The sequence below is a fragment of the Manis pentadactyla genome, chromosome 14 (assembly GCF_030020395.1).
Source record: "Manis pentadactyla isolate mManPen7 chromosome 14, mManPen7.hap1, whole genome shotgun sequence".
Lineage (NCBI taxonomy): Eukaryota > Metazoa > Chordata > Mammalia > Pholidota > Manidae > Manis > Manis pentadactyla.
This window is the reverse complement of record NC_080032.1, coordinates 41003365-41029554: the sequence shown is the minus strand read 5'-3', so window position 1 is coordinate 41029554 and position 26190 is coordinate 41003365. Positions and strand designations below refer to the sequence as shown.

The 26190-nt window shown below is 34.1% G+C and overlaps 1 protein-coding gene across 6 annotated transcripts in view; it reads right to left on the bottom strand.

Annotated features, from left to right (window-relative positions):
* SLC4A7 (solute carrier family 4 member 7) overlaps positions 1 to 26190 on the bottom strand; it is a 106551-nt gene that overhangs the window by 40059 nt on the left and 40302 nt on the right. For 3 of the 6 annotated variants that reach the window (XM_036886198.2, XM_036886199.2, XM_036886197.2), the window contains exons 2-10: positions 25325 to 25406; positions 21656 to 21802; positions 15046 to 15184; positions 14330 to 14490; positions 12086 to 12274; positions 9256 to 9624; positions 4371 to 4486; positions 2245 to 2402; positions 822 to 909 (exon numbers count right to left, since the gene is read on the bottom strand). In XM_036886198.2, coding sequence (XP_036742093.2) covers positions 822 to 909; positions 2245 to 2402; positions 4371 to 4486; positions 9256 to 9624; positions 12086 to 12274; positions 14330 to 14490; positions 15046 to 15184; positions 21656 to 21802; positions 25325 to 25406 — 1449 coding nt within the window. The remainder of the gene's footprint in view (positions 1 to 821; positions 910 to 2244; positions 2403 to 4370; positions 4487 to 9255; positions 9625 to 12085; positions 12275 to 14329; positions 14491 to 15045; positions 15185 to 21655; positions 21803 to 25324; positions 25407 to 26190) is intronic. The other 3 variants (XM_036886202.2, XM_036886200.2, XM_036886201.2) reach the window with 2 other exon arrangements.

Here is a 26190-nt window from a genome sequence, read left to right as displayed (position 1 = left end):
ACAATAAAGATAATGATCTAAACTCTTGTCTCAGGCAGGTCTTTACCCCACCCTAGGTAACAACTATAAAAAGTAAGCCCCTATAGTATCATCAGATGAATTAATAATAACAATCAAATAACCAAAGAAAACAGTGATACATTAAGACAATTTTTTAAAAGAGAACATTTTGATGGGAAATACTCAGTAATCATAGAATAAAATAATACTGTAGACGTAAAATTAGCAGACCTGGTGACTGACTGCTTGAGACAGGAAGGAGAAAGGAGGTCAGGCTTGGACAGAGGGTTTCAGATCCCTTAGGGACACATGACAGCACCTGATTTCAAAGCTCTGTCCCTGAGACAAAAGCGCTGATCAATACAGGCCATGATCAAAGAGAGGTCAGCAAATGAAAGAAGGACGTTACAGAGAAGAAAGAGGGTAGGGGGAAGGGCGGAAGACAAGAGTCCTGAGGAAAACCAAAAGAAATGACACCCTGAGATCTAGGTTAAAGCATATTTCAAAATTTCAAGAAGGTAGTTGATTATTTCAAATGTGAGGGAAAACAAGAAAAGACCAAAAAGTACCCACTGGTCCTGACAGCAAGGTATTCAAGATCTTACCAAGGGCAAATAGTTGAAGAGTGAATGAGATTAAACAGTACATAAAGCAAGGATAGCTTTTTAAGCTTTGCTATGAAAGGAGAACTATAATCTAATATGTCTTATGTGCTTCCTATTCAGCGTCCACTTCAAAGGGATTTGAAATTATACTTCAAAGGGACTTGATACATTACACACTTCACAATCAGTGTCCACCTCAGAGGGCATTTTAATTACCTCATCTGTCATGAGAGTGGCTATGGATCTTCCAATTTCATGGTACTGCGGGGCCTTGCCTGCTGGACCCAACAACAGAAACAAAAACCTAGGAAACATTGAAGTACGTAGATTTAAACATAAACAACAGACACACAGGCAATAATAAAGAAATCATTCAAATGTAAACACCCAAACAACACTCAGACCTCACTTCCATTCTTCCACACGAATCACTGTAAAAAAGATTTTTAAAAAGATGGCGGCAACTCTACTCAGGCTAAAGCAGATCACAAAACTACAAAAGCAATTCATGATTAACTTTCTACCAAATTATTGCTTCCCATCTCTTAGGGTAAAGCAGTAATTAAGGGATTGAATGTTTTACATTTAAGTTCCCATCTTCTATATCCTTTTGAATTGAATTAACAATTTCATCGCATCCATGCTGACAAGAAAAGTAAATTAGTAAATAAAGTGAATACCAATTCCATTAAGTACTTAAAAGTAAGGTCTGCCTAAACAAAACCGTCTGGATAAAGACTCTAATGTGGTAAATAAGAGACTTCAGAAGGAAAAACAATTTTTATTTACAACTCTTAAATTTAACATCAAACCTCATATTTTTGATTGTTTTATTTATAGTGACTACATAAAAAGCATTTAATTTCCTACTTAGTTTTATCTTTAATAAACCACAGTAAAATATTAATATTCACATCCAAACTACAAGTATTTATCTTCCTGCTTTATGAGGAATTAAATATAAATCTATGGAATAATTTTTCTTGACTTAATACTACACCACTAATGCAACTCAATAAAGGATATTAAAGATAGACAGGTACATTTCAATCAAGCTGCAGTTATTTTCATTTACAATGAAGTTTGTACAGTCAAAAGGTAACAAACTGGTTACCCTTCATAGCACAACCTGCTAATGATTCTCTTGGGCATTACCCCTTTTATAATTTTTACTTATAATGTATATTGAACAGAAGGTTTTGGTCAAGTCAGAACAAAACATTTTGCCTAATTCAGAAGCATTATTACATTTAATCAACCCTATGAGGTATTATCATCCTTATTTCACAAATAAAACAAAATCTGAGTCAAGCTTTGACCCTCCCACAAGAAGGGGCACAGCAAGAATTCAACTCAATTCTTTCTAATGCCAACACTTACACAGAACAGAGTATGTCTAAGGTGATTAATTGCTGTTTAAACCAAAGCTCCTAATGTATCGAACTTTGTTAGGCATTAAATGCAAAGTAATTTTTTAAAAGATGCTTTGTTTTTATTTCTAGTTCCAGAAAGAAAGATAATTATTATTTATGCTCTACAATCAAAGCATTTGGTGCAATGACAATATGAACAATTAAAATGAACTTTTACTACATAAAGCAACATGGTCCTTCAGTATCAACTGGAACTAATTCTTTACCTCGTAGGAACAGGGACTTCTGTCAACCCTGAGAGGAGAACAGCAGGAGCCAGTCTCACAAACGCGATTATAGGTCTTTCCAAAAAGTCTACTTCTCCCACGAGAACGTTGGATGCCTCAGCTCCCGAAGGAATTTTTCTCATGAAATTCATATCAACCTATTGACAAATAAATAATAATTTAAAATAAAGTTTGCATGGAATTTACAAGACTACTTAGGAGGAAACAGGAAAGATGTTTTTAAAATTACTATTAGCTAATCAAAACTGGTGATCTAATAGATGTATAAACACCAAAATTGTCACAAATATAAAAAAAGAGAGTAGACACATACAAAAAAAGCAGGCAAAACCTATCTATCAAACAGCACTCCCAATCTTACTTGTTGTAATCCTTATTATTCAGAGATCTAAATTATCAAACATACAAACTAGAGAAAATTTTCAATGCTATACAGCACTATTCATTGAAAACTACTGAGGACAAAAATATAGTTCACAAACTAATGATGGTTCATGAAATTATACACAGTGCTAAAAAATATTCATTTCAGGATTATCTGTTGTTTAAACCTTAGAAATGAATTAGCCCTGTATATTTTTACATATTTTTATAAGTCTTCTTTTACTTTAAACAACTCTGAGAATCCCTCAGTATGTTCATTAAGTAGAAAAAATGTTTTTATTTTTTTAAAACTAAAATAAATAGGCATTATTGGTATAGATAGATGATATGCTATACAATCAAATTTAGTTGTCTGTGTATAATTACAAAGAAAGGTTACAAACATAGTATCAAAGTATGGGAACTTCATTTATATGTAGTTTCACACAAGTCACTAAACAACCACTTACAGGGCTATCTATTAAAAAGAAAACCAGCACTTACAGCGGGCCTCTTGAGTCCCACACCCAGTGTGCCACAACTACAGTGCCAGGAGGCAGACTCCTGCCCAACAGGAGACAGGGAGATGTACACAAGGAGAGGCCAAGTAAAAAAAAGTAAAACTGTGACAGAGGAACAAGAATAAACGGCATCTGCCTTGTCTAGAGGAGATCTATAAGGCAAATTACATTAATCTATTCATTTAACAAGAATAACCTGTAATTTACTCAATACTTTTCACTCATCTGAAATAGGAGCAACAATAAAAGTATGATCGGGTCAGAGTAGAAGAATTACAACACAACAGCCTTTCTGTGCATTCAGTGTCTCTTATGCAAGGCTTTTTATTACTGTAGAGCATGAAGCTCAGCAAAGCTGTAACACAAACCAACATGCAAACTCCTCGTCCGCAAAACGTCAATTTTTTAGACTTTGGATCATGACAGGTGTCAGAAAAATGCTTCTTAACTGAAATAATCACATTTAATTAAGTCTTACATTGGATACAAAAATATTGATTAAAGTATTGAGAGTATCTTATAACAAACTAATGTTATCCAAACATTGCAATGGCCACATAGAGTCAATTATTCCAAAGTAGTACTCACAGAGTACACTTTAACTTCAATTGCAATCAGAACTTGTGGGGGTTTCGCCCTGTTCTTTTAAAGTTAAGTTTTCATTTTCTATTTCATCTAAAAACTCTTCTACCAAAATAAAGATCATACCCGAGATAGGTGAGTTTGTTTTTAAATCCATACTTTTACCTACCCATGGGGAAGCACCAATATGTTTTCCAGTGACATTCCAGAAAGTTCTGATATGGTAGAACAGTAATTCTGGGATCTTACTACAGCAAAAAAAAAGGCTGAATCCTAGCGCTGTACCATCATTTTCAGAATTAACCTTTCTAGTGGTGGTAGCTCGAGAACAAATTACTATAATTCAAAAGGTACTGAAGATTCATGGGATTGATGGGTAGGTATATGCAAGTGCCATATTATTCACATATTCTTTTGTCAGAATTTCAAAAACTATTAAGATGCAAAGTTCTTCAAGAGCTCTGAGACTTTTACCTTTCTCACAATTTCTGACCTTAAATTAACATACCACAAGTATCATATGCAGGTTTGTAAGCACCAGCCTTAAAAATTACTATAATCAATGTTAAGAAAGCCACCTTGCTAGTGATTTTCTCAATAAGAATGATTATAGAAATTTATTGTCAATGATGGAATTACCTTGCTGAAGTCAACGGTACTATTTTCTCTGCTTCCTCCACTTCCATTACCTTTGATTTCTCCACTTTTACTATTGTCCAGGTTTCCAGGTGCAGACTGTGGAGAGGCCAAAATACCTGTATTTAAGAACAAATTCCAAATTAGTAAGGGGGAAAATTCACTTTGTAAACTGACTCTGCTCATATCCTGAAAGTGATGGTTTACTAAAAGAAAATGTGATAGGTAAAAAAAAAAAGTGCCAGGTGTTAGTACCATACAAACAAGACTAGAATAACGTTTCAAGCAATAATGAAGCCATACATATTAACATGTAGAACATTATAGTTGCAATTTACAAAAATGGTGGCCTTTTGCAAATAGAAAACAAGTGAGTAGGTGAAGAACAACAGAGGACAGGAGGCCTGAGTCTCTTCACAGCCACCAACATGAGGGAGCACAGCCCACACACCTAAAGTGCACTGGAGCCGCAGAGCCTCATGGCGCCACACACACACGATGCCAGCATGCTTACATCAGGGACAATGGGAATTCTCTAATAAACCCCAAGTGTAACTCGGGAAATTTAAGAGCTGCATCAACCACGTGTAGGTGAAATTGTATCAATCTTCCATAAGTCATAATAGTTTCCTCAAGAGTGTTCATTGCTCTTGAGTATTAATGTGCTGCCCACTGTCATTATTCCTAAGAAATATAATTTTAAAATATAATGGTAACATTTTCACAATACATATGCAAACAATAAGGGTTTTATAATCAAACAGATCTGTGTTGAAATAAGCACTCTCTCTGCCACTCTGTAGCTGTGACTTTAACTCACTCAGCCTCTAAGCCTCAGACAAACCTACAAAATGTGTTTGTTTGGATGAGAAATGACAGATAGGTGTTCTATAAAATCAGCTTGTCGGATTACACATGATTGATACATGTTCAAGCATTCATATACTCTTTTCAAGTGACATTCAGGGGTAACATTTCACAACAGTAAAAAAACTAAAAATACCCTTGTAGGATATGGCCAACTGTTACCACTATAATTTTGTAAAAATTCAAATGTCAAAAAGATTAAAGTATGTAACACAGATTTCTAACATTAAATGTATCTCAGTTTTGCGAAACACCCAAGATTCCCTAGTTCAGGAATATAGATTAACATTAACCCAAATACTGATCATCAGAGGAGAAAAGGCATTAAACTGAATCATAAAAGACTTCACTTTCAGTTTTAATTCTGCCAATCTACTGACCCACAGGAACTCAATTAAACTCTGTGGTTAGATCCTGTAAACTTTAAAGTTAATATTGGCAATTAAGTTACAAGATTTTAAGGACATTACATATACGTGAGGGAGTTTTCATTTTTTTTCTGGAGTACAACATCCTATAACTAATAAAGGAACCTAAGTCATTTGAGTATATTGCTTAAACTCAATGATGGAAGACCTCTATGATACCCACTTCTCTGTTACATACCTAAGCTAGGATGTCACTTTTTTGGGATGTGACCCAAAAATCTCAGTATAAAAAAGCATATGTAATCTATTTAGCCACATGCTTATTCTCTGGAACAGAATAAAAACTACTTCCTAAAACGTAACTCATGCTTTACCAATTTTAGCTTAGCACAGAAATGTTGATTCCTCTTCTTTGACCTTTCTTCCTAAACTTCCAGAATAATTTCCTTTATTAAAATATATGCCCAAGCAGAAAAAAGTCAACCAGCATTTTTCAGTGGCTTCCACTGACTCCCACACAAGGAAATGAATATCATTAAGGCCCTGGTGGCAACTGCAGCTGAGCATCAATATATATACTTCTCACTACTAAATGTATCCAATCGGTAGGTGTACAGTCAAAAGAATAAATAAGCATAGTCCCAGCCACTAGATTATGGGGAGAAGAGTGGAATTAGAAGGCTAGGGAAGGACAGTAAGGAAGTAGTGGGAATGGGAAGAAATAATGTGGGACTCACTACTGACAAAACTAGAAGATAGGGCCTTAAGTCACTTGGCTAACCTGGTCATCCTGAATCTGTTAAAACTGGGATGCCAGAGAAACACCAGAGTTTTTGACCATTATCTTCTGTGTGGCCTTTCCCAACCTCAGCTAAATGCAAGCTATTTTCTCAATTAGTAAAGGAATTCTCCCTGTTCCCACAATAAATTCTTAGTGCTCAGAATTAAATGAATAAATTCCCCCAAATTAAAATTATCATTAGCTCTGGTAACTCAGAAGGACTATGTATCTTTGCCTCCGGGAAAAAAAAACACAGATGAGTATGTGTATGTATCAAATCGGTGCTAGGATTTAAAATCATACTCTGGCAAATCTATTACTTTGCCCTTGTATTTTCTTTCCTCAAAATAAATCAAACTAGAGAAAGACAAATCAAAGATATCAAGGTTTTCTATCGCTGAAAGTCTGAAAAGTAGGAACATCTGGAGCAACGGTTCTCAACCCGGGAAGATTCTGTCACCCCAGAGACATTTGGCAACATCTAGAGACATTTTTGGTTGTTACAACTACAATTACTGGCAGACAGTGGACAGCAGCCTTGGATGCTGCTAAACACCATACAACACACAGGACAACCCCCACAACAAAGAAGTGTCCAGCCCAAAATGTCAACAGTGCAAAGGTTGAGAAACACTGAGCCAAAAGACAACTATGAATACTAAAAATAAGTTTACCTCCTGTACATATAATTATTCTTTAAAAAATAACTAATGAGAAACATCAATCTTTTTTACTATGGGTATGCACAAACCATGAGCCCACAACACAAAAAAGTGGCATTAGTCTCTCTAAAATGAGAATGAGGCCACCATCTTCCCCTAACATACCATCAAGACCTCAAGGAAACTCAGGTAGTTTTGGTGTCTTAAGCACCAAAAGTAATAAACAATGGTTAATATATATAGCTGCTCCTATAATCTTAATTATGAGGTTTTTCTTATCTTTAGAAATTGCCTCTTTCCTCCATTCTCATTTCTTTTGAGAGAGGCTGAAAAATTCACAGCACACTTACAGAAGAGGATGAAAAACCTTAATTGTGTTCCTCAATCTCAGATAACTGCTCCTTTTCTCCCTTAACAAAATAGCCTAGCAGGCACTGTATAGCTGTATGTTCCTTTCCTTCCTATAGAAAATTTAGTCCCTTATTATTAATAACAGAATTTGGTAGAACAAGAAATGTTTGGTATTACTGATACACATAGGTAAGAACAAATGTAAGGAATTAATGTTGAAATCACTCAGTTCAAGCACAAACAGTAAATCGTGCTGGTTTTTTTTAATGAAGAGTGCTGATTATTCCTGAGTAATTATTTGTAGGTATTTTTCTCTCCTTTTTATTCAGTTATCTCATTATTACACTGTATTTTTTTTTCAGAAGTAGTAAAATTTACAATGAAATACTATACTATAGATTTTGTTATAGGTAGATCTGCTTTTTTTTTGTTCTGGTCACTTACAGTATGATCTTAACATCTCTTAGTTTTCTTCATTTGTACAATGGGGATAACATGAACATCCTCCAACTGTTAGAAGAATTAGAAAGAATATTTGAAAAACACATATCACTGCATGTGACACAAACTATAAAATGATGGTAGTTATAATGATGATCCTGAATGTTAAAATGATTTGCCACAAAACTTCCATTTTTTAATTTCTAAAAAGTATGTCCATTTTGGACACTACAATGAGCTTTGATTAAATCTACTTGGTATGTCTGGCAAATGCCAATGAAGAGGGAGAGGGCTGCAGGCAGAGCACGTAGGCCATAAGTTACTAGTGGTATCACTGAGGGGAAGTTGTTTAACTTTTCTGAGTCTGCGTTTCTGAAAATGGCTGTATCCATCTAACTTACATAAATTTTTATACACATTAAACAGGCTAATTTAATAACCATAAACTACCACTGAAGTTTTCAAAATTGTCATTATGGAGAAATGTGATAATACTTATGTGATTAAGTATTAAAATATGTGATTAAAACCACTAGCTAGCATTCATATGTGTCACTGATGTTTAGCTGTCAATAAAAAGTAGTCACTAAACAATACTTCATCACATGAATTGGGCAGGAAGATAAATATACAGTTAAGTGTACATATAATTAATATATAAAGAAGAGCTAAAATTATCATAATATATAACCCTTAAATGAGTTACAAATCTTTTATCCACTAAGAAATAATTTTTCTAGTTCACATATGAGAGTACATCCTAGCCACAACTGTAAGAACTGTGGTCCTAAAAACTTCAAGGTGAATTTCTATCAAAAATAAATATAGCATTAAATAATGGACAAGAGTCTATTCCAAAATGTAATCCTAGTCTTGAAATAATGATTCCAGGCAGTTATTAGAAAACCTCCATCTTCTCAGAGGCAGAGTGAAAAAAAATAACATTTGATCCTATTTTTGTTAGAAGGGTTAAAACATACTGCATTCTTTGTACAGAAACATCAAATACTAGATAAAAGGCACATCACTTCATTTGTGTACAATGTATGTCCATTCACCTTGTGAATGAAATGTCAGAGAAGACAAGCCACCATTTTAAAAAGTCATGGCAAATTAAAGATTACTTATAAAACTTTCCATGTTTTTTCTCAAAATGCCTTGACCTATAAAATCTCAGTGAAAAAATTTTGAAAGGGCTTAAATCATGTGTAGTCTTATCTGTTGTCTTCTTATAACTTAAAATGTTTAATAATTATGTTCTTTTGTGTAATACAGTATAAAGAAAAAAAACATGCAGAAGTCAAAATAAATTATAAGCATTATCTACATATGCTGCTAAAGCCAGGTGAGAAAGGCATTTCAAGTGCAAGTGATCAAGAGGCAGAAAGCACCACACATGGAGGACTTTGAATAGTTGCCTGGAGTTATGTCAACATTTTCCTCTTTCTTCTGTTCCTGTCCTTTCAGTGCTTCTAAGTCTTCCTCAGGTGGATGAATTACTACTGTGGGAATATCATCACTAGTAGGCGAAACCAGTAGTTCTGGGGCCTGGAGCTGACTCTGTTGGGAACTTCTGGAGGTCAGACGACTGATGCTAGGGCTGGAAGGAGGACTATTTTGAGGGGTGGGTACTGGGGTGGTACACCTCGAGCCTGCAGGGGTTCCAGCTCTTGAAGAAGGAAGAAGATGACTGAGAAGAAGAGATAAAGGCGATTCTCCTCTCAATGAAAGGTTTGAGGCAGACAGACCTGTTCGCAAAGAGAGGCGGGAGGCTGAGAGGCCTTCCCCTAAGATAAAACAAATAAATGAAAAATGATGAAGTTTCATTGCAGAAGGAAAATAGAGACACAAAAATCAATTTAAACTGTCAACTGCAGGCTTTAATGGCCTCAAATTTCAAATTCATGCTATCAGGGTCAGCATGGCAACCAGATTTTTAAATGTTAGAAAGTCACTGAAAAGTTGTGTAAACTGTAATTAGTTCCCTGAAGATGCACGCAAAAAACAAAACAAAAAATAAAAACAATGTTAATGATAGACGGTGGGAGAAAATATTCTGTTAGTAATTAGAATGCCCAATGGTGTGTCTCTTTAAAAAAATAACATCATCAATGCAAAGTTGCTGCTTAAATAAATAATAGCAAATGAAAACATGAAAATTATCTAAGTAGAACCCAAACCAAAACTTACCAGCACTCAGTTTGTAGTTAGTATATTTTTCCTACATTGTACCAAACCACTCAGACAATGATTTCTTTCAATAAAAGTCAACATTAACATTATCTAATAATTCCTAACTTAAAAATCATATAAAATCTTTATAACATTAAGTCAATAGGGCATCACCTACTGGTATTATTCCTAAGTAAAATTTTTTAAAAAATAAGAATTTTTTTAAAATGATAAACATGTGTCAATTTTAAAGGATACATATTCTTGGGCTTTCTAAAGATATTAATAAATGTCCTAAATTATGCTTGCATTTCTAATACAGCAGATTAATTTAAACAAACACATACAATCTTTAATTTGAATAAAGTATTTCTCATCAGCAATGGCAATAATGAAGTAAAGCTTATATATGTCAAACACTGGGACATAATGAATTATAGCTTACTGGAATAACACTGACTGTTTTTTAGGAAAAACATAAGAAATATTAACAACCAACTCCATATTATCTAAGTCTGAGTAATCAAAGCTACATGCTCAAGAAGTCCCAGAAATATTAAAAATAAAGATTAAACTTTAATCCATAAACCACCAAGATTTAATTTAAAAATAAGCTACATGCAGGAAAACTATTAAATTATAACTATAATACAACAAAATTTGGCCCATGCTAAACTAAAACGGCATTTTTAAAAAATAGCTCTTGTCTCATTCAAAGGAACCAAGTGACAACTAGAGAATAATCAGGAACAAAGAAGACACAAAGATTTAATAAGGTCTCTGGGTAAATGAACTACTTTCATTGACATATATACAATATATGAGATGGAAAAGAGAGGTAAAAATGTGACATAGATGACTTGCTTTTAAATTTAACTTAGGTCCATAAGAGATTTATTTCATTCTTAAGGCTCTTTAAATATACAAAGGCATAATTTTAAACAGATTAAAAAATTTTTTAATGGTCAAAGTCTCAGAAGAAACAGACTTAAGTATCTTATACTGAGCTGAAAAGATAATTACCATCAACTTTAGATATATGAAGCCCTATCATCCACGGCTGTTTGCCTGTACAATACTTACAAGCCATACTATTATTTCAGGGACAGAAAAGATGAGCAGAAAGACACTGTGGCCCATCCTCATAAGCCTTGAGAAATGGTCACAGCTAGAGGCCAACAGTGACCCTCATAAGCAACCCAACCCTTTGCTTCTGGGACTGTCAGAGTCACTGTCACCGCAGCTCTCTTTCAGAGTCAAAACAGAATGTATGATGGATTCCTCTGCTTCAGAAAGAGGAAAGCAAAATCTCCAACCATGCCAGCCTTAGAAACAGTGACAGAGGTAAGTAAATAGCTACAAAAACTGACTCCCCAGGTCCCACATAACCCACTGCTAGACCCAGAATGAAGAGTAGAGAGTTGGAGTATGTGGGTCTGCCATTCTCAATGGCTTAGAAAACATCAACTAGGTTATCCTCAGCATAAGACAGAACCAATCATAAAAGTCTTTCACAAATTGTATAAATAAAGGGCAGTGAAATCAGCAAACCAACCCCAAAACACTGGTTATATCCAGCAGATAAAGTATATTCAGGAGACAAAAAAATCACTCAGAAAAAATCCAATATAGGTAATAAAGATCCAAACTCAAGATTTAGAATTTTAAAAAGATTAAATATATATATCATAATCTATGCCTCTTTAACCAATTATACAAAAGCTCTTGAAGATAAACAAAAAGCAGGAAGAGACTCAGGGTTAGGTACAGTGGTAGTGCTTAAATATCACCAGTGCTTAAATGTTCCATTTTAACAGAGTGAATGTTTAATTTTTTCATCTAAATGATATCTACAGATAATTCTGTCATGTTGTAAAAAAAGACATTTTAGAAATGGTATTTTTAAATGCACGAATAACACTACTATATATATTTTTTTTAATAAAGAAGATAATAATGTGACCTATGTACTCATCTGGAAAAAACATCTTTCTTTCCCCAGATGCTAATTGCAACATACTGGAAGGCTGTTAGAGTAGAATGTTAGCAAAAATCGGATGCCACAATTCATCTCACCATTCCTTTCAAGCAAGTGAGGGTCAGAATGTTTCTTGCCTATATCTGCAAAAGATCGAACAAGGGGAATCCGACTGGTGAATCTTTTCTCATTTTGATGGTGATGTCTCTTCAGAAGAGCTTCTCTGACATTCTCTCTTATGGATTCATCCAACTGGCCAGAGGCTATCATGTTGTCCAATACCATATCTATTCAAAGAAAAAAACAGTTGTTTTTTATTAAATGAACTATCACTTGGATGACTGTAACACAGTATAAATTGTAAGGGAAACCCTACCAGAAAAATAAAACCCTATTTAAGGTATTATAAAACCTTTTTAAGGTATTAGCTCTAGAAAATATTATTTTTCTTTGATATTAAATAATATATCCATGGAGATGAATGTGAATATTATCCAACAGACATGAACAAATTACACAGATCCTTATTTTAATAAATACTATTATTTACAAAGAGGCTATTATACAATAGTAATTATATATGCATTAATTAATTGATGTCATACACTAATACCTTTACTACAGCTGAAAGTCCTTTTCTGATAGGGCCAGAATCAGCTCTATTAAACCAAATATTCAGTAATATTAGCTTCTTAAGAACGGAACGCATTTTATTGCTTCACCTCATATTTTTCCCCAAAACTATTGATGAATATCTGGACTCTTTCATTCACTCACTCACTATTTACTGGCACCTATTATGTGTGGGGTATACAACAGTTAACTAAGCAGATCAAGTTTCTGCTCTCACTCTTCCAGACACAGAAAAACCGATGAGAAAATGAATAAAGCATCATGAAAGAATAAATTCTAGGATATAAATATATCAGGCTGGGGAGGGGTGTAGGCAATGGAAACAGTGATATATGTATTTTAAACAATGGCACTAATGAGGTAAGAGAACCAAGTTTCAAACCTGTAATATTACTCTTAAACAACAAATAATTGGAAAGGATTAACTAGCACGTAAACTATAACATTAACACAATGACTACAGGTCACCACACAAGTGACTGGTGGATTATGTTTACTAAATTACTATGACATGTTATGTGATAATTCCCAAAACCCAAGTAAGACCCATACGTCCAAATTCAATTTCCTAATGCTCACTCAGTTATTCAGTCATTTACATAAGACAAGAAAATACGACTTTGATGATTTAAAGGTTTGCAGCACATGGACAAATCTAACAATCTGGTAGTACCAAAGCATTTCTAGCCTGAGAAATTCTAGAAAATTTTACCGTTCTCTTAGAGATCAAATGCTACAGATCTTTGGTTTTTCCATAGGAACAATCTATAACGATAGTCACACTATCAAATTCATTACCACTGAACTGGATTAGGGCAGGGAGCAACTTCAGTTAATGGCCAAGTAGCTTTATCACAGCCATCTTTGCCACATTCTACCTCTACAACCTCCTTCAGGTTTCTCTCTCATTCGTTTCCCTGCTACTACCTACCACAGTTCAGGTCATCATCATTTCTTGCTTAGGTTACTATTCCAAAAATATAATTGGCCTCCTTGCTTCTAACATCTTCCCAATCCAAAGCCATCCTGCATATTCTGACCAGAATGACCTATGTAATACATCTAGATCACACTCCTCTCTGACTTAAAGATCACTGACAGCCAAAATGCCTACCAAATAAAATCCAATTTCTTAACCCAGTAACCCAAGGCTAGTCACAACCAATCTTTAATTTGCTTTCCCAACATATACCCTCCTACTATTCAAGAAATCTGTATATTCACATGGAATTGACTTTCCTGAGATTCATACCTGTCTGTACCTTCTAGACTTTTCTTCCTCCTCCCCTTGGGATACTTTCTTTTCTCTTGTACCGCCTGCTCCTTATTTCCCTGTGTTCAATTCCATGAATAGGTTGTACAATCAATGTACTCTGTGGATCTTCCCTAGATACGTTGGTCCAGAAAACAAAGAAACAAAAAGCCCTTTCTTCTGCATTTTCAGAGAATAGACCCAATATCTTGCTTATGGCACTAATCAATTTCTTGCTGAAACTGTAGTTTTGTCTGTGTAATTTAATTATTTGGACTCTAAGCTTATCAATAACAAAAAGTGTTATTCATATGTCTACTCCTATACTGTCCTGCACACAATGGATGCTCAACACATAGATGTTAAATCAATGCTCTGAAATTCCACACTATTTTCCCTTTTTAAGTATCTCTAATTTCTGTGCAATGTATATATAAAGAAGTCAATGTGCTGTAACCTGCTATTTCATCTAGAGTGCTTGCTCTCATATCCAGCATGACTGTTCCATTTAGGATGCAACTTCTTAGTTCAAAAAGACTATGCAAAGAAAGGGTTGCCACATAAGGTTTACTCCACCGGTCACCACCATCTTCAACATCCTCTTCAAATTTCAGCCATCTGCAAAGTGTAATATATAAAAATATTTTATGAATAATGATGATTTGCTTATTTTAAAATGATAAATATACACTTTTCTGAGAAACAAAGATAACCACCACCAAAACAAATTTAGCTAAAACACATTTTGCAAATTAGGTTAATTGTCTATGATACCCATGCTCAGAAGTCACATTTGTCATTCCTCATTCTCTTCTAGCTATCATACTAATAAGTCTACAAAAACAAACTATGGAACTTCATAGTTTCTATTTCTAATTCCCTTTTAAACTTTATAATATGCAAGATTTTGATTTTTCAAATTTGCTTTTCTAATTAATGACTTATTAAAACCTGCAGTAACATAATTCCTTTTGTATTATACTAAAACATTAAGGATTATTTAACAAGGAAATAGTATTTGAGAATAAAAAGGAAAAACTAAAGCTATAATGTCCAGACGTGAGGAAATTCTCTGCTCATTGTTTTAAAGCACCAGGTAAGTTAAATTCTATATTCTCATTACAAAAAGAAATCAAGTAAAGTCAATGAAACATGGAGACTCAGTATTATTACCTGGCAGTTTCTTTCCATTCATACTCTTCTCCATCTCTATAACATAACTCATCCATTTCCGTGAAGAGATCATGGGGAATATGCTCTTCATCATCGTCTTCAGTACCAAGGATGAACTGAACTCTCTGGGATGGTGTGTCTTGACAAAATTAGAATTTACATATACTTAAAATTTTCCTCAATTCATTTGAAGATAAATTCACAGTTTTACAAGTGAAATGTTCTTGCTATAAATAAATATATCCCATTAAAACACATTTATTTTAATATTAAAATATAATTCCAGAAAGGATGAACAATCCAGGAAAAAGTATCACAGAAAAATCACCTCCACAGACAAAAAAGAAAAATTTTATGTTCAACAAGTCAAACTAATCTTATAACCAAATAATGTAAAAACAAGTAGAAATAAGCAACATCCAAAACATGGAAAGCTATGCTCAAAGACAGTATTTTTCCCTCACTAAAAATATATGGACATGTTAGACAAAATAGAATGCTTACAAATATATAATTAATATGTGCCTAAGTTCAAGAGAGAAAAAAGAAACTTCAACAAGTTTCAAAAAATGATGAGAAAACTCAAGGCTAGGGGTATAAAGAAACAGACTTTTCCTACCATCCTGGAGAAGCAAAACTCTTTGTCAGCTGAGGTTAGGGAAGTAGGACAAGCAACTGTAAGAATCAGATATCCCATTTATGGCATGTGAATCCAAACTACCTATGCCATACAAGATCCCCAACCTGAGAAATTAGCCTACATTTCATTCCATGACAGATGAAATCCCCAAGATCCCAGTATAAACACACAAGCAAACAACCATAAGCATCAATTAAAAACAAAATCAAACTGCTGAATCTGAGAAATGAGGCCACACTCGAAACTCAAAAACAAACCTCCAGGCAGTGAGATGTAACCAGCAGGGATTTCAGAACAGGTTAAAGAGTAGATTAGAAAGAATTATCAAAGGAAAAGATAGATCTGAGGACAGTAGATAAGCATCAGTGACAAATAAAAAGAACACACAGAAGGATGTAGATGTATGTACACATAAGAGATGCAGAGAACAGAGTAAGAAAGTCAAACAGGAAAAACTCCAGAAAGAGGAAATACAGAAAAGGGCAAGAATTTAAAAAAAAAAACACCTGAAAGTTTCCCAGTACGTATATGACATGGGTCTACATATTGAAGGAATACCTTGAGAAAGACAAAGATAGACTATGCAGGACAAACAAAACCATTCTGTGAGCTTCCTGAAGTTTTTAAAAATTTTGGTATTTATGTCTTACATGTCTTTTTTTCAGACTTATCCACAAGTAATAATTTTGGTGCTACTCTTAAGTATAATTTTCTTCTATTTCAATTTGTTCATTGCTACAATATAAAAATATATAGAAATGTAATTCATTTTGTGCCCTGAAACTTGTTAAATTCATTCAGTTCTGGAGTTTTGTAGATTACTTAAGATGTGCTATATGTATGATTCTTTATCTGTGAATAAAGACAATTTTACTACTTTCTTTTACAATCCATATACCTTTAATTTCATTCTTGCTTTTTAATACTGGCTAGGTGCTCAAGTACCAAGTTGTATAGAAATGGCAGGAGAGGACATCCTTGCCTTCTTCCAAATCTCAGGAGAGAAAGCACTCAGTCTTTCACCAGTAAGTAGACACTATTTATCACACTGACAAAGTTTTCTTCTATTCCTTGTTTGTTTAGAGTTTTATCATGAAAGGCTTTTTCTGCACTTATTGAGATGACTATATGGTTTTTCTCCAGTAAAACAGTATAAACTGTTAATGTGGCTATTTATACTGCTAGCCGTTTCAATTTTACACCAACCCTGCATTTCCGCTTGGTTATCCTATTAATTTCCTTTTGCTGCTGTAACAAGTTACCACAAACTAGATGGCTTAAAACAACACAAATTTATTCTTTTATAGCTCTGAAGACCAGTCCAAAATGGGCATTACAGGGCTAAAAGCATGGAGCTGATTGCTTCTGGAGGCTCTACGGGAAAATCCATTTCTTTACCTTTTCCAGCTTCAGGAAGCTGCCCACGTTCTTGGGATCTGGATCTTTCCCTTGTATCATGACAACCACTTGCTTCTGTTGTCACATGTTTTTCCTCTCTAATCTTCTGACTCTCTCTTACTAAGGATCCATGTGATTACATCTGGCACACCTGCTAATTCAGTAAAATCTCCCCATCTCAAAGTCCTTAATTTAACCACTGTAAATTTGAGGTTGTTATATAAAGGTAACATTCACAGGTTCTAGGCATTAGGAAAATGGACATCTTCGGAGCATCACTCAGCCTATGGCAGTCATGATATGGTATCTTTCTTAAATATTGGATATGTATTTTGTGAAGGATTTCTGAATCTACATTCATGAGAAATATGTATCTGTTGTTTTATTCTCATGTAACATCTTTATCTAATTTGGCATTGGGGTAATGCTGGATACAAAAAAATGAATTGGGAATTGTTCCCTCATTTTCAATTTTCTCACAGTCTGCATAATTTCTTCCTTATATGTTTGATTGAATTCATCCATCATACTATTTGGGAGTAAATTTTCATTATGAGAATGTTTTAGACTACATTTTTAATATCCTTATAAATAAAGGGCAATTCTGGTTATCCATTTTTGTTTAGTAGCTGTATTCTTAAGGAACTTCCCCATTTCATCTAAATTATCAATTTTTCTGGCATGAAATCATTAATATTCCCTCACTAATGTTTTAGATGTCTGTAGAATCTATACTGAAATTTTCTGATATTGGTAATTAATGTCTTTTTTTCCCCCTGATCAGTCTGGCTATAAGTTTCTTAATTTATCTTTTAAAAGAGCCAGATTTCAATCTGGTTGAATTTTGTTATTGTTTCTCTAATTTTTATTTTATTCATATCTTGTTTGGTTTTATTGCTTCATTTCTTTTCCTTACTTTGGTTCAATTTGCTTTATTTTTTTCCCTTAGTTTCTTAAGGTAGAAGCTTAAATCACTGATTTGAGATCGTTTTTCTTTTCCAATACAAGGATTAAACGCTGTAAATTTTCCTATATGCACTGTTTTAGCTGAATCTAGCAAATTTCAATATGTAGAAAGTCCTCACTTTGCAACTATGCATATCAAAAGTGCATCCTCAGTTTGGAAGATTTTATCTCAAGTATTGCCTGTACTGTGTTTTTATTTTCATGAGTTCAAAATATTTCCTAATTTCTGTTGTGATTACTTCTTTAGCTCATGAGTTATTAAGAATCATCTTGTTTAATTTCCAAATATCTGTGGATTTTTCTTGGTATCTTTCTACTTTAATTCTATTGTGGTCAGAGAATATACTTCCAATCCTTTTAAATGTATTTAAGACTTATTTTGCGGCTTAGAATATGATCTAGCTGTCTTGGTAAATGTCCCATTCACACTTGGCAAAGAATGTTTGCTCTGCTGTTGTTGGGTGTACTGATATCACTGTAAATATCAATCTGAGTGATAATGTTATTCAGGTCTTCTATATCCTTACTGATTTTTTTGTTTGTTTACTTGTTCTATCCATTACTGAGAAAGGAGAGTTGAAATCTCCAACTACAGTTGTGAATTTATCTTTTTCTTTTCCATGTTATCTATCAGTTTTAGCTTCATGTACTGTGAAGCTGTTCTTACATGCATATATACATTTAGGACTATTACATCTTAGTTTCAGCAATTTGTATGTGCCTTTGCTTGGTTCTCTTCATTGTTTTTCCCTTGGGTTTTGTTCAGCTCCTTGGACCTGTGAGTTCAGTTTTCATTAAATTTGTAAAACTTTCAACTATTATTTCTTCAAATATTTTTTCTGCAATCCTCCTTCCTGGCATATGTCAAACTACCTGATAATTGTGACAAATTACTGATGTTCTGTTTATTCATTTTCAGTCTTTTTTCTGTTTCATTTGGATTCTTTCTGTCATTGGGTCTATGGTTTTGGGGTTTTTTTTTTCTGCAGTGAGAAATCATCTGTTAATCTTACCTAGTGTTTTTCATTTCACATACTATATTTTTCATCCTTAGAAGTTCCATTTGGAGCTTGTTTATATTTTTAATTTCTCTCCTCACCACAGTCATATTTTCCTCTAGCCTCTTAAACATATAAGGCATGTTTATTATAGTTGCTCTAACATGCAGGTTTTCTGATTCCATCAGCTGTGTCACTCTGGATCTGTTTCTATTGATTTATTTTTCTCTTGGTTATCACTGATATTTCCCCACCTTTTTATATTTCAAACAATTCCTGGATGTCAGAAATTGTGCAATTTATATGGTTTGGTGCTGGGTTTTACTGTATTTCTTTTTGTATTGTTATACTTTGTTGTGACACAAAGATACTTGAAATCAGTTTAATTCTTTCAAGACCTGCTTTACAGAATTTTAGAGCAGATCCACTGCAGCCTTTAGTGTAAAACTAAAGACCCTGTTCTGACTGATGGGAACACATCCTATTCCCAGTCCTGTGTGAGATCCAAGAACTGTTTAGCCTACTTTCTGGTAGTTATTTCCTAGGCCTCAAGTAGTTTTCTTTGGCTCAAACCAGTATTCAACCAAAGATTGAGAAGGACTTTCATCAGACCTTTGGGCCTCTCTATGTGTAGCTCTTCACTCTCTGGCACTCTACACCTCAATTCTAGACTCTTTGGCCTTCCCAAATTCCAATCTCTGTCTCCTCAACTTTGAAAGCCTGTGAGGCTCAGTTCAGGCTCCCCTACCTGTGCTGTGGCCTGGACACTGTCTCTAGGCAAGAAGCTCAAACCATCATAGCATTCACCTCACTTGTTTCCCAATCACAGAGGTCAGAATCTTATACTGCCTGTTGTCCAATGTGTAAAAATTACAGTTTCTTGTATTTTTTCCATTTTTCCAACTATTTAGATAGTACAGCAAATTCAATCCCTGTTATTCCATCATGTCCAAAAGCAAAAGTACTGTATAATCTATTTTTAGAGAGGTGGGGGAGGAAAGAAGGGACTTCTTTCATAGCAATTTCTAGGGTACATATTGGCAGTTAAAACCAAAATAAACCCACTTCAGTGGCATAAAACTTTTCTAGGGATAGTTATTCCATTAAAAAGGCACATATATTTTCTCCACCAAATTTATTCTTCAAACCACTATATTTGGTCTTCAACTGTCATCTTAGCTTAAAACATCAACTTACCTACCCCAGTGAACATATATACATACTTCAGTGAAAAGTTTAGTAAAGAGCATTTCTATAATAATATTATGTACCTTTTTATTCAGTAGGAATTAGAGACACATACTGAGCCACTCATCAAATAGTCTAGGATACTTTAACCTGGATGGATGCGTCATAGGGCACAGCAAATTACTTCTCAATCACTTAATATCATAGGTTCACTAGTGATCCCTTTTTAAAATTGGTGTTTGTTGGTTTTTCTTTTGCTAGCTGCATGACCTTTGTTAGTTATATGACCACTTAACATTTTATTAAGTGATCATTATCTCTTAGTACAGGTTGTTATGAGATTCCTATCTCTCTAAGCTGAAGTTTATTTATACAGTGAAAATAATGCCCATCTTTAAAAAAAAAGAAATGTAGAGACTATTAAATCAAACAGCCTATGTCAAGAGCTTAGTGGCATGCTTAGCACAGAATTGGCACTTAATGTTTTACTAGGCCATTGGTATTTTCTTTATGTTTATGTTGCAGCTGTATTATACACAGTAATCTCTTTCCCTCTTCATGTCTTCAGAAAAACTCTCCGTTAGTGTAGCACGCAGGTGCCTATAGAGGTGCAGCTCATGCAGCTTTGCTATAATGCACACACTAGGACCCCTGGTGTAGAGGTGACCATGTGGGTCCATGATGTCCTAAAAGAACCAGTGATGACCTGAATGTCAATTAAGTGTAATGTCAAGAGTCTCCTCAGGCTACACAGCTATTTTTTTCTGGCTCTCTTGCCTTTTCCACCTCTTAGGGCCACTTAGATCAGTGCAACTAATGTTCATTATCAGATAACACTCTCTTTCCTCTACCAAATGCTTTTTTTCTTTCTGATTTCATCTACTGGTACTTCTATATTTCTCTGCTTTCAAACTAAAATGTTGTCCTTCTACAGAAAATACTATCATATCAAAGCATTCTTTTTTTGCAGAGATTTACCAAGGAACCTAGCTTAGTGGATGAAATCTCCTGGCCAAAAAATGTGTATAAAAATGAAAAAAAAACTTTCAGTCTTTTCCAGGAGCCTGAGGATTCCAGATACTAGATCATTGCCTATGTAAATAATGAAATACAGAGAGAAGGAAATAACACCCTATCAAACTGAAGTTTAAGTGCCAAGATTCAACTTACACAATGGCAAGGCCAGAAAATAATGAAGAAAATAACACTCCTTACTTGATTCACTTACACCAAATAGCTCTTAAACTATCAACTAAATATTTTTCTTATAGAAATACTTCAATTGTTATTCCCCCTGGCACATATTGTGCCTACACTATAACAGCCATGCAATTTAAAAAAGGAAATACTCAAATTCTTTAAAAAAACTTTCCAGGAAAGAACTCTAAAGTGTTAGTAGAGAACTACTGCTTTCTCTTACCGTAAGAGGGAGATTCCCGTCCATCTTCTTTATCTGACTCTTTATCTTTTCTTCTCCGATGGTGATGTTTGTGTCCACGATGTCTGTGCCGCCGCCGACTCTCTTTACTAAATGGGACATGAACACCAATATACACTGCTCGATGACCTAGCAAAAGGTTCAGACAAATTTCTGATTTTCCAAAAGGCAAAAAAGCAATATACATAAAAGTACGCCAAAATTTACTTTAAGAAAGAAGAATTACATGAAAATTCATGTAATTAACAATGCTAATCTCCTGTTACTTCTTTTTTAATGAGTACCAAACAATGTGACATCAAAGGCTAATACCACTGACTGATAAATACACTAGATCAACAGGTTACAGGTGTAAGCATTTGTTTGCAAGTGTAAAAAAATGTTGAGAAAGAACTTGGCACACCAAAAATCATACTATCTATACATAAATTTATTCCATCTACATTTATGAATATAAGTGTTTATGAAATACACTTAAATGATGATGAAACACCTTATAATAAATATTCACAGATGGATGTTTTTACTAATATTTACTTATGTTTTAAAGTTTTGAAAATCTCAAATCAGCAGAGTCCAAATCAGTGAGGACTACATTAAATGTAAACAGCCCAAATAATCCAATTAAAGAGCAGAAATTGTCAGATGGGGGAAAGAAACTACAAGGCCATCACACATCTTTAGAACAACAAAAAGAGCTACTTTAACACTCTATTATGTCAGCTTGTATTCTGACCAAAAAAATGGTTATGAAAGGCAGTCTCTGCTCTTGTCCACTAAATGAAACTGAGTCAGGAAACTAAACAGCTACAGCACTATGTCAAATACTGAGAGGCTTGAACTGGATTTCTTGAATAGTTTAAATGAGGTTCCTGTCAAAGCTTTGTTTAGAGAAAGGGACCAAGAACTAAAAGTTTAACTAATTTGTAACTACACCAAAACCATTGACATAGAGCAGCTTTTGACTTCATGTAGTTTACAACATACAAAAGTATAAAATATAATGACATTCTTCTTCTAACACATTCCATAAGATGATCAAAAAAAAATACCTCAAGAAACTCATGATATTCACCTTTAGTTAAGATATAAAAGTACAGTCAATCTTCATTTTTCATGGATTCTTTATTTGCAAATTTGCTGACTGGCTAAAATGTATTTGTTACCCCAAAATCAATACTCATGGTGATTTTGCAGTCATTTACAAACATGCAAATACTAAAATGTCTGAATTACCCAAATCACTCATTCCCAACTAAGGTTGAAAAAGGTGACATTCTAACTTCTTGTTCCAGTTACCAATATTTTAATGTCAATAAAATAATCACCTTTTAAATTAACAGAGGACAATATGGAAACACAATGAACCAAAGCTAGTTGTTTAAACATCTCCCAGTACCCAGCACTCTGCCTAGTATATGATAAGTACTAGACAAAGAATTGTAGAAATTAAGTATCAATTATTTGAAGAACTTTCACCAGGAAATCCCAAAATTAAAAACCAGTTATATAGGGTTTCTTTTTAGGGAGATGAAAATGTTCTGGAATTAGAGATTGGTGATAACTGCTCAACATAACAAATATACTTTAAAAAAAAAGAATTACACACTTTAAAATGGTGAATTTTATGTTACATGAATTATCTCTCAATAAATAAAAAAACTGTAACAAAACTCGGCAATCTTACAAATTTGCTTTACTGAAACGACTTGCTTCTGAACACCAAAGAAACGTGAAAACTAAGGAGTTAAATTCCCATCACTATGCAGTGGGAATTACAAAGTTGTTACTCCAATTAGTACTAATGGGTTTTGGCACATAAGCCCCAGTGCACTAAGATAAAAATAAATTCTATGAGTTATCAAGGCTAGATAAAGCACCTAACGAAATCAAGCCTTACTGCTTTCTCTGCCTTTATTATTGCCATTAGTGTTCTCTGTTAGAACTTCTTCTTTCCCCTAGAAACCTCATTTCATCAAAGGCCTATTCAGTCAAACTGAAATAAACTTAATCTCTGTTGCAAACTTGATACTTAACAAAGGATGCAGAGCATGCACAGCAAAGGCCTTTGGGGCAACCAAGGGAAGCCAAGCGACACAGTCAAGTGCCTTTCTTCATGTTCTAGGTCACATGTATTTGAGGAATGAAATTAAATGGTAAGTGATGGGTAAAATATATCACTGTACATTTGAATTAATAAAATTATTGCTAAAAACCTTAACTTCCTTGGTCCCTGTCATTCACAGAATCTAACCACTAGCTTCTAGGTAACTGAGGTTCTTTCTAGAAGCCCTATTAAGCCTTGCTTTGAAAATCAATTTTAAAAGATGGGTTTTCTTTTTCCTATCTCAGAAAGTAAATGTGGAGAACAGTTTTTTGTGTCTCCATACCTTTTTAAAAGCAACAGATGAATGGCCCCTTATAATACTAGTTTTCACAGAAGATTTTAACTTAAGAATGTAGTTCTCAAAAAGACCCAAAATAAATCAAAACGATTGCCTTGAACACCATCTCAACCAAGTGTTCAAAATTAACATCAACAAAAGTCATACTGATATCATACGTCCTCAGACATGACACACTGAGAAAAGACTGTCACTTCTGTGGCGTGCTCCCCAAATACCCAACATCATGGTCTGTTCATATGGTAACAGTGGACAAACCCAAACATTCTACAGACATTCTACAAAGTATCTAGTCACTACTCTTCAAAAATTTCAAGGTCATAAAAAACAAGGAAAGATTGAGAAACTCATAGATTAGAGGAGACGACAACTCAGTGTACTGTAGGATCCTGAACTGTTCAACTGAAACAGAAAAAAGGACATCAGTGGAAAAACTGGTGAAATCTGAACAAAACCTGCAGTTTAGTTAGTAGTATTGTACTAATGTTAATTTCATTTTCATAAACTTATGATGGTTATATAAAATATTAACATTAAGAAAAAGCTAAGTAAAGGGTATTCAGAAATACTCTATACTATCTTTGCAAGTCTTCTGTAAATAGAAAGGAATGAATGAGGGAAGGAAGAGAGGGAGGGTGAAAGGAAGGGAAGAAGAAAGGAAAGAAGAAACAATTTGCCATGACTTCTTCCTGCTTATAGAAGACAGACTGGCAAATAACCCATTTGCTCCACAATTCTATGCAGAGGCTATTATGGCATTTTAAAAGAATGATGTAACAGACCTATAAAATGAACATTTAGATGACAACTAGTGATAACTGTGGCTTATTAGTCTGGCACTCTGGTTTGCTCATAATACAAATTACCCAGCCTGCTAGAAATGAAAAAAATAAAAGAATTAACTGATTTTGTAACTGTGGTATTTTAATTTCCCAATTTAAGTAATGGTAACCATCAGTGAAGTTTGAAAAGCATTCTGAAATCTGTACTATGCCAATACTTTCAACAAAGGGTCAATCATCAGGGAATGTTCTATTTGCAGATATGGGTATTGGTATACACTTTTCTAAATCCAGTTTAAAGACTAAAGATACAGCAAAGTGTTAAACATTCTTTTAATGTATGCTCTCCCTCACAACAACAAACTGTTTCAACAAATATTAGTAAAACTTAAAAGAAAAAGGACACTAACAAACATTCATTAGTAATTTATCCCGCTAAGCCTAAGTTATTTTAAACAACTTACTTTCTAGTTCTTCTTTTTCAAACTTGGTGTTCACAGTTGAGCTGGTTTTGCCAAGATCCACAACAGCTTCTTCATCAGGACCCTAAAAAGCAAATATTCTCATTTGTTCATGAAATCAACACACACTGAAGACCTACTACTAGAGGTATTATTTGAGACAGCTAAAAAATATGTAACTGATTGCCTTCCTCTCAAAGAACTGATTATAGTGAACTGCATTCTTTTTAAAGCATGCTTATAGGCATAAAAATCCATGTTACGGCATAGAAAAATCTCATGGTAAGTAGGAATTAAGGTGACAAAGATTTATAATTGTTCTCCTATAGAAGTTACTAAGTAACTGGTATATATACTCACTTCAACAGAAAGTCCCTCCAGATCAGAAATTAAGAAAATTGGGGGCAGGGGATCTTGAGATACCAATATAGAATGCTATCTGTCTTGTTCTTTGCTCTTAGGTCCTCTACTCAAAAGGAAACACTTAGCTCATCTGTACTGGACTGGATTATAGTTAAACAGAATTGTCAAATATGAGTCTATATACTTAACACGTAATATGACTTTCACTCCTAAGCTAGCCAAGAGCCAGTCAAAGTTATAAGAACTTTACATTTCTCTATAAAGGAAAAGTCATGCCAAAATTTGCCCTTTAAGGAGATTCTAGTTTTTAGTCGTGAAAGTCTACCTTCATACTTTTGTTCCCTTCTTTAGCTCAACAAAAAGATTAAACAAACATATTGTAAAATTTTTCATAGACTATTTTTAAAAGAATAAAATTTTAGCTTTAACCTCCCTTCTCAACTTCTAATTTAACTTCAAAGGAACATTATAATCATCATTAACTACCTAGCAGGAACATACATGAG